This window comes from Ahaetulla prasina, chromosome 8 (assembly GCF_028640845.1).
Source record: "Ahaetulla prasina isolate Xishuangbanna chromosome 8, ASM2864084v1, whole genome shotgun sequence".
Classification (NCBI taxonomy): Eukaryota; Metazoa; Chordata; class Lepidosauria; order Squamata; family Colubridae; genus Ahaetulla; species Ahaetulla prasina.
In genome coordinates, this window is record NC_080546.1 from 25,009,462 (window position 1) to 25,026,499 (window position 17,038).

Consider the following 17,038-nt stretch of genomic DNA (forward strand, 5'->3'; position numbering starts at 1 on the left):
GTTAATTTCACAGTGTGACAGGAATGTCCACTATAGCATATCCAACAATCAGAACACTGAGGTGCAGATCCAGACCCTTCAAAGACTGCTTACCTCTACCATAATTTATGAGATGTTCTGCTGCAGTTTGTCCAATATAACATGTAGTGAAGCAACCTTTTGGTAATGGCTTTTTATGCCCTTAACCAAACATTTTATAATTATGATAGAGGAGATTTCCTGTTACCGCTTCAGTGTTTATTTGTACTTACCAGTAACTGGGGCATCTATATCCAGCAAATTTTTTTCCTGGCGCAGAATCGAAGCACCCTCTGTTATTATTCTCAAAGCAACACTTTCTTCCAGCCTTCCTTCCTTCATAAGGTGTGCCTTTAGGATATCCACTCGGGGTTTTCCATCATTGTCAAACACTTCCTTCGCTGTGAGCCGATGGCTTGGAGGAAATGGGACAGCTGCAAGAACAAAGATAATGGATTCAATGCACCAAGAAAACCCCTTGGTCTCAATAAAAAGCAAATGTTTTATCTCCATTACTGATCAGCGCTTTGGCTTCCAAAAAGGCTTTGTACTTACTAGATTGCAATGCAGCAAAGTATTTCCTGATGCTGTTAGCAAGCTTCTTACAGCTATGTTGCTATTTCTAGCAATTATTTGTAGCTAGCTAATTTCCCCATCCTAAAAAAAATCAAGCTTTATAGATCTTCATTGGGGTTTTTTCTGGATTTTTTAAAATGATGAACATTTCATCTGAATATCGTTTATGAAAGAGGAAGAGGAGGAAGAGAAAGCAGTGAATACAGTATCCATAACCAAGAAAACACATGTAAAGCTATTTTGAATTATCCATTGCAGGCAGTCTTTACTTAACAGCCACTTTTCTAGAACCGTTTGAAATTGCGACAGTACCGAATGAATATGTACGCCTGATCCTTGAAGTTATAGGAATTTCAATCCCTCACAGTCACATGATCAAAATGCAGATGCTGAGCAGCCTCTCCACATCTATTAACGCAGGATGTACTTCAACTTCCTTCCCATGGCTATCTTCACCCCCCCCACCCCATTTCTGCCATTTTAGCTGCTTTGCACTCAGCTGTCCCAGCTGCGCCCACTGCCCTGCTCTTCTGCTGCCATCAACTGAACTTTGCCATCTTCTCATCATAGCTGATGATGCAAGCCTGGTTTGGCCCTTCATAAGGCAGTTGCTGGCCAATGAGGCCTTGGCCACACGCAACTTGGGAAGGCATCATGTAGCCAGCAGCTCCCTCACTAAGAGCCAGGGGCAGGCCTGCCTGATCAGTAGCAGGAAGAAGAAAACACAGAAGGTCGATAGAAGACAACAACGGTGCAAGACAGCGAATAGGGCAATGGAGTGCAGGGTTGAAGGAGTGCAGTCAGAGTGCAGGATAGTAAAGGGGAATGCAGGGCAGAGATGGGGATAGACAAGTGGAGGTGGGGAGTTGAAGTTGAAGCGCAGGAGATTGGACATGTAATGCGACACCCAGAAAAATACGCCATACTTCATTTAATCCTCAAGGGAAAGTTTGAAGGCAAATGAGGTCTAGGCAGAAGAAAAACATCATGGCTTCAAAATCTAAGGGACTGGTTTGAATAAAACTCAGCAGCGCATTTTGTATTGCTGTTGATAAAAATAGGATTGCCAACATGATCACCAATGTCTGATGATGGATATGGCAGAAGAAGGAGGAGGAGGAGGAAGAGGAGGAGGCAGGAGAAGTGTGAAATCCTGGATTAATGATGGTTTGGTCGATAATGGATACAGTCATAGGGCATTTCACTGAATAGCCTCACTGTTTAACAGAAATTCTGGTCCCAATTAGAATTTTCAAAGGAAAAATACCAGCGCTGTTCTTTCCATGCCTATAACACAACAGGATGTTTCCCCCTGCAATGTTATTGCATACACCCTGTCAGTCATAGAGAGCTACTTTCAAAGCGGCACTGATGCATTGCACATAGGCAAAAACCAACAAACAAACAAAAAAGAAACCCAAAACGCTCTACAACTTTGTCAAAGCAGCCTTTTCTCTTCCTTTGCATTCGGGATCAAGTGAAACAAAACGTTCTATGAAATAAAGCTGCAGCCTTTTGGCTTTTTGGCTGCTAATCCTAGATAATCACAAATGGAAAACATAACAAAACCACAAGCCATGCTTCATCAGCTGATCAGCTAAACTGGGTGACTAAAACAGCAACCAACATTAAAGCATTTACTTTTTCAGCATCATTTTTAGGGAAAACTAAAAAGTGAATAGACTTCTGGAACTGAAGGAGATCCGAGATCCCACCCATGTCAATATCTCCTTAAAGAAGCTGCAGCTTTTTAGAGTAACCACCAATTATCACAAAAAGAAATTTGAGGTTAAAGAGACACCAGCAGTATAATCATATCTATTCCAAAAAAATTTTGTTGTCCTCAATTGAAAAATGCATGTTGGATGCAATCTGAAGCTCTCAAAGATATTTAAAAAATAATCTCTTTGACTGATATTTTGACAAATTAGTCAATTGGTTACAGCAGGGGTGTCAATCTCATGTCGTCACAGCAGCATCATAGGACTAACCGGGACTATTTTCCCCTTCGCTAAATTGGGTGTGGGCATGGCCAGCACATGACGCATCCGAGCCACGGGCCGGAAGTTTGACAGCCCTGGGTTACAGGGTGCATTAATATTGAATCTATTCTTTAGGCCATAAGATGAAAAGGAAAGGAGCAAAGAGCTTGCTCTCAATTTTCATTTTTTAAAAATAATAGAATAGAATAGAATAGAATAGAATAGAATAGAATAGAATAGAATAGAATAGAATAGAATAGAATAGAATAGAATAGAATTTTTTATTGGCCAAGTGTGATTGGACACACAAGGAATTTGTCTTGGTGCATATGCTCTCAGTGTACATAAAAGAAAAGATACGTTCATCAAGGTACAACATTTACAACACAATTGATGGTCAATATATCAATATAAATCATAAGGATTGCCAGCAACAAGTTATAGTCATACAGTCATAAGTGGAAAGAGATTGGTGATGGGAACTATGAGAAGATTAATAGTAGTGCAGATTCAGTAAATAGTTTGACAGTGTTGATGGAATTATTTGTTTAGCAGAGTGATGGCCTCGGAAAAACTGTTCTTGTGTCTAGTTGTTCTGGTGTGCAGTGCTCTATAGCGTCGTTTGAGGGTAGGAGTTGAAACAGTTTATGTCCAGGATGCAAGGGGTCTGTAAATATTTTCACGACCCTCTTCTTGATTCGTGCAGTATACAGGTCCTCAATGGAAGGCAGGTTGGTAGCAATTATTTTTTCTGCAGTTCTAATTATCCTCTGAAGTCTGTGTTTTTCTTGTTGGGTTGCAGAACCGAACCAGACAGTTATAGAGGTGCAAATGACAGACTCAATAATTCCTCTGTAGAACTGAATCAGCAGCTCCTTGGGCAGTTTGAGCTTACTGAGTTGGCGCAGAAAGAACATTCTTTGTTGTCCTTTTTTAATGATGTTTTTGATGTTAGCTGTCCATTTTAGATCTTGCGATATGATAGAACCTAGAAATTTGAAGGTTTCTACTGTTGATACTGTGTTGTCAAGTATTGTGAGAGGTGGAAGTATGGAAGGGTTTCTCCTAAAGTCTACCACCATTTCTACGGTTTTGAGTGTGTTCAGTTCCAGATTGTTTTGGTTGCACCACAAGGCTAGTCGTTCGACCTCTCGTCTATATGCGGATTCGTCATTGTCTCGAATGAGACCAATCACTGTTGTGTCATCTGCGAACTTCAGTAGCTTAACAGATGGATCATTGGAGATGCAGTCATTGGTATACAGAGAGAAGAGAAGTGGGGAGAGCACACAGCCCTGGGGGGCCCCTGTGCTAATTGTACAGATATTTGATGTGATCTTGCTTAGCTTCACCTGCTGCTTCCTGTTTGTTAGGAAGCTTGTGATCCACTTACAAGTCTGTTCCGGTACCTGTAGCTGGTTTAGCTTAGTTAGAAGAATGTCTGGAATGATGGTATTGAATGCTGAACTAAAGTCTACAAAAAAGACCCTTGCATAGGTCTTTGGAGACTCAAGATGTTGTAGGATATAGTGCAGAGCCATATTAACAGCATCATCTGTTTATCTATTTGCTCGGTATGCAAATTGCAAGGGGTCTAACAGCAGATCCGTGATGGTTTTCAAGTAGGAAAGCACTAGCCTTTCAAAAGTTTTCATGACTATAGATGTTAAAGCAACTGGTCTGTAGTCATTCAGTTCCTTGATGGTGGGCTTCTTCGGCACTGGATGATGGTAGAGCGTTTGAAGCAAGAAGGAACATAGCACATCTCTAGAGATTTATTGAAAATATGGATGAAGAGGGGACCAATTGGTCAGCACAGACTTTTAAGCAAGAAGGAGTTATCTTGTCTGGGCCTGGAGCTTTTCCTGGTTTTTGTCTATAAAATAAGTCCTGCACTTCCTTTTCTGAGATCACTACGGGTTGTGAACCCAATGAAATGGGGTCAGTTGTAGGAGGCTTGGCTGTTGTTGGTGTGTCTGAGATGGGGGTTGTGGAGATAGGTGGCTGTAGTTTCCTTTCAAACCTGCAGTAAAACTCATTCAGGTCATCTGCCAGTTGTTGATTACCTTCAGCCTGGGAAGGAGGTTTGCCATAGCCGGTGATATTTTTAAGAGTTTTCCACATGTTTGCTGGTTCATTTGCTGAAAACTGATTCTTTAGCTTTTCAGAGTAGCTTCTTTTGCTGCTCTTATCTCCTTGTTAGTGCATTTCTGGTCGGATTGTACAGCATTTTATCACCTTTTCTGTAGGCTTCCTCTTTGGAATGTCGTAGCTGCTTAAGTTTAGGTGTAAACCAAGGTTTGTTGTTACTGTATATTCGCAAGTTCCTTGTAGGTACACATAGGTCTTCACAGAAGCTGACATATGATGTTACAGTATCTGTGAGTTCATCCAGGTCTGCAGAGGTATCTTTAAAATATTCCAATCAGTGCAGTCAAAACATGCCTGTAGCTTTAATTTTGATTCCTCCGTCCAGGTCTTCACTGATTTAATTATTGGTTTTGTGGCTTTAAGTCTTTGCCTGTAAGCAGGTACAAGGTGAATCATGCAATGATCAGAGTGTCCTACAGCTGCACGTGGTAAAGACCGATAAGCATCTTTTAGTGTTGTGTAGCAATGGTCTAGAGTATTCTTGCCTCTGGTGGGACAATTGACATGCTGAAAGTATTTTGGTAGCTCTTTCCTTAAGTTTGCCTTGTTTAGATCTCCCAAAACAATGGCCAGTGAATCAGGGTGTTTGGCTTCAGCCTCCATGATTTGGTCAGCTAGAGTTCGTAATGCCTTGTTTACACAGGCTTGTGGTGGGACATAAACAGCAATTAGAAGAAATGAGGAAAATTCACGAGGCGAATAGTAAGGTTTGCAGTTGATAATTAGAGTCTCTAAATTATTGTCACAGAATTTGTAAATTATTTTAAAATCTTGGCACCAGTTTCTGCTAATATATAGGCATAAGCCTCCTCCTTTCTTTTTACCAGATGTTTCTGGAATCCTGTCTGATCGTTCAATCTGAAACCCTGGAATGTTCAGGCTGCTATTTTATAATTATTTATTTTAAATATTTTATTTTATAATAATTAGAACATTTATAATATTTTGAGTTTTGTTACAATAAAACTGAAATGTCACATTCTAAACTCAAAAATAAAAATGACTTCTTTATCTTGTACATATTCCTACTATGGCTATATGAACAAGCCCTCTGATATTTCAGAGGATGCTTAAAAAGGTTTTAATGTACTGTCACGTAGTAGAGATAAGCCTCTACAAACCTCATCTAATAGTATATATTTTTTACTTTCTTGCCCCCAGATTAGAGAGGGAGGATCTGGTCAGTTTCAAGGATCAACAGGAAGGTTATCCCAGCTTAACCCCTTTTCCCAAACTGCTAAATTGGAGTGGCATTAGAAAATATCTTGCCAGCTGCAGGGTAATTAATTATATTGATTCAAACAGCTGCTGCTGCTGTGGATACTTCAGATTATAGAAAAATGAATGAAAATGTCTGAGAAGGACTGAGAATTAGTACATCAACAATTTACACAAACCTATATAATTTATTCATCTCACAGTATACTGCAATTTCTTAATCAAGGAGTACCTGAATTTGTAAATATTAAAGTATAACTTCCCAACCTTGGTCTCATTGAAGGCTGAACACTCATTACCTAAACTACAGGTGGAGTGATGGGAATTGTACTCCAAGAAAATCTGGTTCTAAAGGTATGGAAAAGACTTTCTGAAGGAGGTATTTCATATGCTGTTTTCCTCTTCATTCACAACAATGAGGAATTTAAACTACAAATACCAGAGAACACTAAAACATTCTCTCCAGACGATGCTGATCTGGTCATTCTCTGGGATGTCTAGTGGTTTTCCATCAGTTATCCACCAAGCCATAATGGCTCATAAAACACCCACAATAATTCTGCCTCCCAATTTGCCTCCTTGCAGCAAACAGCCTGCTTTAGTTTCAGTTTCAGCACAGCGTGATTAGTACAAGGAAAAAAAATCTGCAATTTGCCTGCTTGCCACGGAGGCCCACGTGGCAACTGGCAATGGCAATCCCTGCAGCCTGAAATAGCTGAGGGTCCAGAGGCTGATCCAAGCAGCAATCAACTGCTTGTGCTAATCAGGCTGTGCTGAAGCTGAAATGGGCTGTTTTGCTGTTTGTTGCTTGCTTCAAGAAGGTAAATTGCTGGGAGGCAGAGGCCAAAGGGTGGGGGCCAGTGGGTGGGCGGGGCTACATTTGGAGTATAAGACGCACCCAAATTTTCACCGTCTTTTAGGAGGGGGAAAAATGTGCCTTATACTCCAAAAAATACAGTACTTTCAATGTTTCTAAAATTGTCTCATGGTATATGCTGATCTATGGCTGTGATAAAGATTTTATTTATTTATTTATTTATTTAATCATATTTATATACCGCCCTATCTCCCGAAGGACTCAAGATTGACTTGACTTGATACTCTCATAGTGTAGGGTAGGCTTCTCCAACATGGTGTGTCTCTCTTTAAATGCCAAAATCTCTATAACCAGCTGTAAAATGATAGGAATACGTGGAACAAGAAAAACACCACAAATATCTTTTGTCATATTGCAACAATAAACTCAAAATAAAAATGACTTCTTTATCTTGTACATATTCCTACTATGGCTATATGAACAAGCCCTCTGATATTTCAGAGGATGCTTAAAAAGGTTTTAATGTACTGTCACGTAGTAGAGATAAGCCTCTACAAACCTCATCTAATAGTATATATTTTTTACTTTCTTGCCCCAGATTAGAGAGGAGGATCTGGTCAGTTTCAAGGATCAACAGGAAGGTTATCCCAGCTTAACCCCTTTTCCCAAACTGCTAAATTGGAGTGGCATTAGAAAATATCTTGCCAGCTGCAGGGTAATTAATTATATTGATTCAAACAGCTGCTGCTGCTGTGGATACTTCAGATTATAGAAAAATGAATGAAAATGTCTGAGAAGGACTGAGAATTAGTACATCAACAATTTACACAAACCTATATAATTTATTCATCTCACAGTATACTGCAATTTCTTAATCAAGGAGTACCTGAATTTGTAAATATTAAAGTATAACTTCCCAACCTTGGTCTCATTGAAGGCTGAACACTCATTACCTAAACTACAGGTGGAGTGATGGGAATTGTACTTCAAGAAAATCTGGTTCTAAAGGTATGGAAAAGACTTTCTGAAGGAGGTATTTCATATGCTGTTTTCCTCTTCATTCACAACAATGAGGAATTTAAACTACAAATACCAAAGAACACTAAAACATTCTCTCCAGACGATGCTGATCTGGTCATTCTCTGGGATGTCTAGTGGTTTTCCATCAGTTATCCACCAAGCCATAATGGCTCATAAAACACCCACAATAATTCTGCCTCCCAATTTGCCTCCTTGCAGCAAACAGCCTGCTTTAGTTTCAGTTTCAGCACAGCGTGATTAGTACAAGGGAAAAAAATCTGCAATTTGCCTGCTTGCCACGGAGGCCCACGTGGCAACTGGCAATGGCAATCCCTGCAGCCTGAAATAGCTGAGGGTCCAGAGGCTGATCCAAGCGGCAATCAACTGCTTGTGCTAATCAGGCTGTGCTGAAGCTGAAATGGGCTGTTTTGCTGTTTGTTGCTTGCTTCAAGAAGGTAAATTGCTGGGAGGCAGAGGCCAAAGGGTGGGGGCCAGTGGGTGGGCGGGGCTACATTTGGAGTATAAGACGCACCCAAATTTTCACCCTCTTTTAGGAGGGGGAAAAATGTGCCTTATACTCCAAAAAATACAGTACTTTCAATGTTTCTAAAATTGTCTCATGGTATATGCTGATCTATGGCTGTGATAAAGATTGACTTGACTTGATACTCTCATAGTGTAGGGTAGGCTTCTCCAACATGGTGTGTCTCTCTTTAAATGCCAAAATCTCTATAACCAGCTGTAAAATGATAGGAATACATGGAACAAGAAAAACACCACAAATATCTTTTGTCATATTGCAACAATAAACTCAAAAACCTCAAAGGAATTATCCAGCATCCTAAACAATGGAAGTTGAAAAAAGCATCATTTGCAGAGGAATAAAAGTGTGAAAAACTGGAAGTCAATCGCATGAACGTATGTATTTTTTTTAAAAAAAAGCTGTTTACAAAAGAGTCCATATTATTTGTAAAATTATGCAATAGGGTCAGCCATTCTCCTAAAGGTATTAATAGTGAGTAATATGTACTTGGAAATATCTTACTGTATCCAGAACATTGGTTTGCTTTATTCTGAGAAACAGAGATTCTTTCTAATCCATAAATAGGTAATGTCTATGGAAAATACCAGTTTTTCACAATTCCCACTTATGATCTTGAAGATCATTATATGTTTATTCTAAGCAATATTTAGGAGTGAAAGGAGGACACAGTTATGGTAGAGAATGGAACTGGGCTTTCAACAAGTTAGGAAACTCGAAAGCAAAAAAGGATTATTATTTTTCCAGGCAAAAGGTCACTCCTGTAAATCTTGGCTTGCTTCATAATTTTCTGCTAATAGTTTTCTATAAACTATTGACAAAGAAGTACAATTGTTCAATGCAACCGAAATGGTTCATCTTTTGGTTTAGTGCTGACAGTGCCAGCAACATCAATGTTCTCAACATAGCTTTGGGAATAAAGTTCTTAATTAACCAGTGGCTGCAGTGCCAGCAGAGGGGAACACAGCACCAATCTTGGCTCCTGTGCTATTGTATTCTCCAACTTCCTGACATTTTACCAATTATAGTCTAGCTTCTATTAAGCTCCCACTACAAAGAAGGGCAATCCTTTTCTTTTCATGAATATATACAAATGATTCAGAAGTATATAGTCAAATCCGATTATTCAACTACATGGTGCAGTGCTAAAGACTGCATTTCATTATTGTCTACTCTGGCCATTTTAAATATGCCAGCGGGGGTTAAGAGTGCTATCATTCCACAACATCTAGAGGGCACAAATTAGGGAAAGCAGGATTAGTCAAGCTATATTGACACAAGACAAAGAAAGCTTTAGTCTCTTTCATCCTCATTCTCATCATGTCCTTTCCTTCATCAATTCGGCCTGCTCCGATTCTATAATTTTTTGCAATAATTAAGAAATTAGTATTAGTTGCAAGCATATGCACCCCCACTCTCTTTCCAAACATAATGTGAGAAGAAACGGCAACAGCCCAGGGGTGAAATTCTCTTACCTTCCCTACTGGTTTGCAAATATGTATGCGCTGTTGTCCATGCATGCACAGAAGCTTAAAACTGTTACAAAAAATCAGTGTCGTAATATCTGCACAGGTGGGCGGAGCCTCCCTCAGCCGCCACTACCGGTTTGCCCGACCCAGGATAGAACCAGCTGAATTTCACGCCTGCAACACCCCCATAAACTATTTAACACCAGTTTAGGGCACTTCAGAGACAATTTTGATATAGCCTGACCACAATTAAAAATCATTCTAAATAAACAAGCACAAATAGGTCATGTAACTGGAGCTGGGCTAAAAAAACATCAATATCAAAGTCTGAAATCCCTATTGCTCATGAGAACTTTGTCCTTTTAATCCATTTCTTGATTTGGTTTACAAAATATGAAAACTACAACTACTTTTCCTATTATTTCACATATTTATTTATTTGTTTGTTTGTTCAACTATAAGTCAACTATAAATTGTTTTGGTTTTGTTTAAGTTGACTCAGCCTTTCATCCTTTATAAGGTAGGTAAAATGAGGACCCAGATTGTTGGGGGCAATAAGTTGACTTTGTATATAATATACAAATGGATGAAGACTATTGCTTAACATAGTGTAAGCCGCCCTGAGTCTTCGGAGAAGGGCGGGATATAAATGCAAATAAAAAAAAAGCAAAATAATTATTTAAGTAAAGAAATAATTATATTTAATTCTCATTTAATTGTAGAACTGGAGAGAAGAACTGAAGAATTTTTAGAATTCTTCAAGCTGAAGAATTGAACTAAAGCTGAACTAAAAAAGTTTCATAAACTGAATATATAAAAGAAATGACTAAATATTCAGACTTTGGCTATTTAATACACATTTTGCAGCTGCAATAATTAGCTCAAAGTAAAAAAGAAAGCAAACCTGGGTGGTTGATCATCTCTTACCCATTGCATGATGGTAATACTATTTTGAACATATGCATGGGACTGCTTTTTAATTCGTTTTAATGGTGGAAGGGTGTGTTTTAACTATATACAATGGCCAGAGTCACATGCAAGTGAAATGGGTGGCCAAAAATTTCTATAGAGGAATAGAAATCTATTTAAAACAGAAATGATTACAATGGGTCTCTATTAAAGCATGTAATTCATACCATCACCAAAAGAGGGCAGTAAGGATTCTTATTAAACGCATAGCCATAGCCCACTCTTTTGGCCATAGCTTTCTTCTAAGTGAAAACTCTTAAAATGTACAATTTCTTGACCTTTTCTTAATTACAGAGGGAAAAAGCATATCAAAGATATTACTTTTTGCTAGTGTTTTCATCGGCTAGATTCCAGTTTATAAAATGCAGGTAGTCTCCGTCATTATTTAACAGGCATTCCATTCTCTTCTTACATGCACAAATCAAGACGCATAGAGGGAAAATCAAATGCAAATGGCAATGAAATGAAAATGTTTAATCCTCAATAAATAAGTAAGGAGAGCCTTTGGAGTTGATAAGTCAGCTGAATTCTGTTATTTGTTCATTTACCTATTAAGTCATTTATGTTATTCAGAAGAAATGAGATGCAAACTAAAGGAGGTTTTTTAAAGCACTGTCATAATTCATTAGTAGAATCCAGGGTTACCTGTGAGCTAAACAGAAGGGGATCTAAGAGGGAAAGAAAGAAAAACAATTTTTTTAAAAGAGGAATTTAAAAAACCAAGGCTGTTTACTGCTGTCAATTAAATCAGGGGTCTCCAACCTTGTCAACTTTAAGACTTGTGGACTTCAACTCCCAGAGCTGGCTGAGGAACTCTGGGAGTTGAAGTGCACAAGTCTTAAAGTTGACAAGGTTGGAGACCCCTGAATTAAATGGTTCTATTATCTCAAATGTCAAAAAATGTGTTTTTGAATGAGATTTTTTACTTATCTTTTGGTGGATCATTTTTGAATGGCATTCTAATATATCCTTTTTGTTGTTATATTGTGAATTCCCTCTCCCACCCCCACATCTATCAAAGTCGTTGGGAGAGTAGGCAATGCCTAAATCAAATACATTACGTTTGCAAGACAAATAAGATGTTTTGCTTCACAAAAACATCTGGTTGGGAAATATTTTGCAATGAATGTGAAAATGTAAAAACACATTCTTGAGTTAAATAGACATTTGGTCTGATTCAGAATGTCTTTTCCTAATGTTCTCACATAACAAGGAAAAATTGTGACATAATCTTTTTTTGAAAGTGAATTGATAAGCTTTAGAATATTGATGAACAGATAGCTATAGTTTGTTAGACCCATGGTCATGTATTTAAGATGGGAGACTAGATAAATTTAACAAATAACTTTTATTTCAAATAAATGATGCCTCATACATCACATTGTACTAAAACAAATTCATGGATGACACTGAGGGAACTACATACATAAGCAATTGAAAGCAAAGGGTTTCTACAACACTATATTATAAATATTTCTCATAACATACATACTACAAAATTATATGCTCTTATCTGTATCCCCCTTAATTTTTCTAAGCCATCTGTTTTAACCCTAGTGTAGATTCCGGGTCGCACCGGAAGTTGGCAAATGGGCCATTTTCGGCCTCTGGAGGACCTCCGAGGCAGTTAGGAAGGCTGTTTCGCCCTACCCAGACTCTTAGAAAGATGCTGGAGCCAGTTGAGAAAATCATGTGACCGGAGCGGGGGAAATGGGGGGTCATGCGCGCATGCGCAGGGGCAAGGCGCATAGAATTATGGGTGTGGGCACACGTGCGCAAACCTCCCCGCCCTCCCCACCTGGCATGTGATAGCAAAAAGGTTAGCCATCACTGGTATAGGGTTTCCTGCTTGAGCAGGGGGTTGGGCTAGAAGTCTTCAGGGTCCCTTCCAACTCTGTTATTCTAATTAAGCACGCCTTAGGATCCCATTGTATTTAATATTTGTATCTTAACAGTATGGAATGTTATTATTTTTGGACATATTATGCAAAGACCTAAGTGTCTCAAAAAAGCTCTAAAGTTTGGAAAGGTGGAAGGGCGTAGGAGTAGGAATAGAACCGGCAGCAAGATGGATGGCCTCAATTAAAGTGCCGAGGCAGATATTTTAAACAGGCTAGGGATAGATCATCATGGAGAATCTATCTATGTAGCTACTAAATGTTGAAAACAACTCATTGGCATATAATTAATCAATCAATAATAAATACATAAATGAAGTTTCATAATGCTTTATGGATCATATAAAAGCAACTAATACATGTATTTATCATAGTCACTGAATTTAAGCATAGTCACTGAAGATTTAAGGGTAGCTCTTGTATTTATTCAAGAGCTATCCTTAAATCTTCAGTGCCTATGCTTAAATTTTTAAACGTTACCCTAGAAACAATAAGCCCCACCTCTTTAAACAGGGTTTGGTAGTACCCTAGATCTAGCAAGTACTGAAAATTCAGTTTATAAGTTCATAAGGCATTATGAAACTTTGTTGGCTATTATGAACTCCAGATGTTACAATTTCCATCTCATTAAGAACTCAAAAGTATGCTGAATACAACGAAGACACTGGATTCAACCCCGGTATTTCAGTATCTTCAACATGCTTCAACAATATATGTCCGATCAGAGCAAACTAATGCATACAGATAGTCCTTGACTTGTGACAATTGAGCCCAAAATTTCTGTTGCTAAGCAAAACAAATTTGCAAAATTTGAATTTTGCTGTTTTACGGTCTTTGCCACAGTTAAGTAAATAACTGCAGTTGTTACATTAGTAACACAGTTGTTTAGTGAATCTAGCTTTATCTATTGACTTTGCTTGCAGAAGGTCGCAAAAGGTGATCACAAGACTCTGGGGCACTGCATCCTTCATAAATATAAGTCAGTTGCCAAGTGTCTGAATTTTGATCACGTGACCATGGGGATGATGCAATGGTTGTAAGTATGAAAAAACAGTGATGAGTCTCTTTTTTCCATGCCACTGTAACTTCAAATGGTTCACTAAATAAACTATTGTAAGTCGAGGGCTACCTGTACTTGAAAGATAAAACAGGGCAAAGTAGAAATTTTTGTTTTGCTTGTGCTAAGGAAGAAAACTGTGATCTCACACATACCTAAGAACTGTTAAATTATTGCTCTAAAAATGTATAATTATCCTGACTTTCTGAGGATCTTGTTTATGCTTATTAATGAACTGTGATTAAGTGATTTTGTATTAGGTCACAATGTCACTAGTGTCTTACAGAGTTTGCATAGCAATCCTCAACCATTCTTAAAGCCTCTCCTCATTAATATTATGTGAACCAAACAATATTCATCTAGGGCAGGGGTGTCAAACTCACAACGACACGTTGTCATCATGTGACGTAGCACAACTTTTTTCCCCCTTCACCAAACTGGGAGTGTGCGTGGCCAGTGAGTGACGTTTGACACCCCTGATCTAGGGGAAATTATAGTACCTACTATATTACATAATACTTAGCTCATTCTGTAGTGTTTTCTTTTTTCATGGATACTCATAGTTGTATAATCTTTTTGTGGGAAAAGAAAAAAAAAATCCCAATCATTTTCTAAGAAAAAAGATTTTGTCCTTGATTAGGAAACCCTTCTCACTACTTAGAAAAGCTCCCGACATCTTCACTGCCAATCACAACAAACTATAATCAACAATGAGTGAGAAAATATCTGCTCATAATTCTTGACTAATTTCTTTAAACTCAGCTAAGGAATTTCTTCAAAGTTACATTTTTAGTCAAAAGAAATATCCAAAGCAATTCTTTTTTTATTATTATTAAACTGAATGAGAACTAATACATTGTCCTATGTCTACCAGCTACATATGTGTACATATGTGTATGTTTTACCAGCTTTAATAATGAAAATGAAAGATGAAGGAATATTTTGCAGACAACTGCTGTGAAGGAATAGCTATTTTTGACCTACTTTGCCAATTTGCTTGTTACAGGTGACGTACGGTACATCTAAAAAGTGAGTCATTACAATTCATGGTTGCTATGAAAATGGCAGAGTCACAGGCCTTTAATAAAAGAACTGTCAAACCAGGTACTACAATAAATAACTACTTGAGGAATTATAACACTCTTTCCAAACCTGATGCCCTACAGATGATTGATTTATCTGAGTTTGATGGAAATACGGGTTCAGCAAACCAAAGGCACACAGTGGGATTTATTTAATTATTTATTTATTTATACACAGACCACTTATATTTTTGCTATTTTACTAAATTCATTTACCAAACTCACTTACTTCGCATTTTTTGAATGAGAGTTCAAAATGAGATTTTTTTTCAAACAGTTTCTCACACAAACAAGAATAAAAATATATTACCTTTTTCCATTAGCAACCAAGTACAAATTATATTTACAGGTTTTGTATACTAACCCTGTCCTGTTGTCCTCCAGATACAATTAAACAACTCCCAAAATTCACTGGCAGGGAAGACTGAAGAAAATTTATTCCTAACACTATTTATATCACATAACAATTTCAAGATGCTGAATGAACCATCAAAACATATTAAACAATATCACCTAGGAATACTAAAAGCAAGAGCTAATTCAGGACGATAACGGAATTATGACAGAAAAAAAGTGGTGCCATTGGAAGATTTATTATTTTATGGTCAGATTAAGCTGAACAGGTAGTGTGTATGGTGAGGTAAAGGTAAAGGTTCCCCTCACACACACGTGCTAGTTGTTGCCGACTCTAGGGGGCGGTGCTCATCTCCGTTTCAAAGCCGAAGAGCCAACGCTGTCCGAAGACGTCTCCGTGGTCATGTGGCCAGCATGACTCAACGCCAAAGGCGCACAGAACGCTGTTACCTTCCCACCAAAGGTGGTCCCTATTTTTTCTACTTGCATTTTTAGGTGCTTTTGAAGCTGCTAGGTTGGCAGAAGCTGGGACAAGTAACAGGAGCTCACCCCGTTACATGGCAGCACTAGGGATTCGAACCGCTGAGCTGCTGACCTTTCGATCGATAAGCTCAACATCCTAGCCCCTGAGCCACCGCGTCCCCTATTGTGAGGTAGAAGAATCGAGTTGATTTAAATCAAGCCTTTTACTAGTGATTGAAATCATGATTGAAATCGTGAATTAAATCAAATCCACCCTATGCGCACAGTTCTTTCATTGTTAGTATTGTAAAGGATTGCATGTGTTATATGTGTATAACTACCTGCTTTTAGCTAATGCAGCCTGCCTTATATCCTGCCCGTGTTTCTAAAGAAACTTGCCAACTTTGTAAGTACAAGAGTCTAAGAAAAGATCCATATAGTCCAGAATTCTGTGTCACATGCAGACCAGCTGACTGAATTTGGAAATTTCACAAATCTGGACAAGAAGTGAAATGCTCCTTCCACTGTTTTTTTCCAACAATTTTGGATTTGGCTTTTTTGTGCTGTCCTGTGTCAATTTACAGTATCTGTATTTGCCATTTTAAAGACTTTTCACATGGTTTGGAGAGTTCTTTTCATAGCTCTTCACAATCCTTTTTTTTTATTATTATTATTTTGGCGCTTTGATGTCTATTATCATCAGCAAATATGGCTACTTATTCCCAAATAATTTACATGCAAGCTAAAGAAGCGTTGGTCCAATCCAGTGGTGGGGTTCTACCAGTTCGCCCTGGTTTGGGTGATCCAGTATCGGTGATGGTGAGCTGAAAGCAAACTGGTTCGCTCTGACCATCAACTGGGCCCTCCCGCCTGCCCCTGCTCTATACCTGCCTACATTTGTTCATTTTTAGCCCAGCTGAGAGGCACTGCAGAGAGGATTACTGCACCTCAGCTGTTCTGAAATGCAATGCTCTTGCAAGGGCAAAGTGCATGCACGAAGTGAACCTGTTGTAACACCGGTTGAAACCCACCATGGGTCCCATCATAAATCCCTGGGGGAAATCCTCTTTATATCCCTCACCAGTATGAGAGTTTCCCATTCGTTCTACTTGTATCTTTTCTTTTATGTACACTGAGAGCATATGCACCAAGACAAATTCCTTGTGTGTCCAATCACACTTGGCCAATAAAAAAATTCTATTCTATTCTATTCTATTCTATTCTATTCTATTCTATTCTATTCTATTCTATTCTTTGTTTCTTAATGATCTGCAAGGCCAAAAAAAGCCACTTAAGCTCATCTTCTTCTATTGGTTGAATCTGCTAGAGAGACTTTGGTGAGGAACTTGGTTAAACACTTATTAAAACCCAAAGTATGTAATATTTCTTGGTCATCATTGTTTACATGCTTGCTGAGATATTAC

General features: G+C 38.4%; 1 protein-coding gene across 7 annotated transcripts in view; it reads right to left on the reverse strand.

The window, feature by feature from the left end:
- PPP3CA (protein phosphatase 3 catalytic subunit alpha) overlaps window positions 1–17,038 on the reverse strand; it is a 226,447-nt gene that overhangs the window by 133,123 nt on the left and 76,286 nt on the right. For all 7 annotated transcript variants that reach the window (XM_058192880.1, XM_058192881.1, XM_058192887.1 and 4 more), the window contains one exon: window positions 252–452. In XM_058192880.1, coding sequence (XP_058048863.1) covers window positions 252–452 — 201 coding nt within the window. The remainder of the gene's footprint in view (window positions 1–251; window positions 453–17,038) is intronic.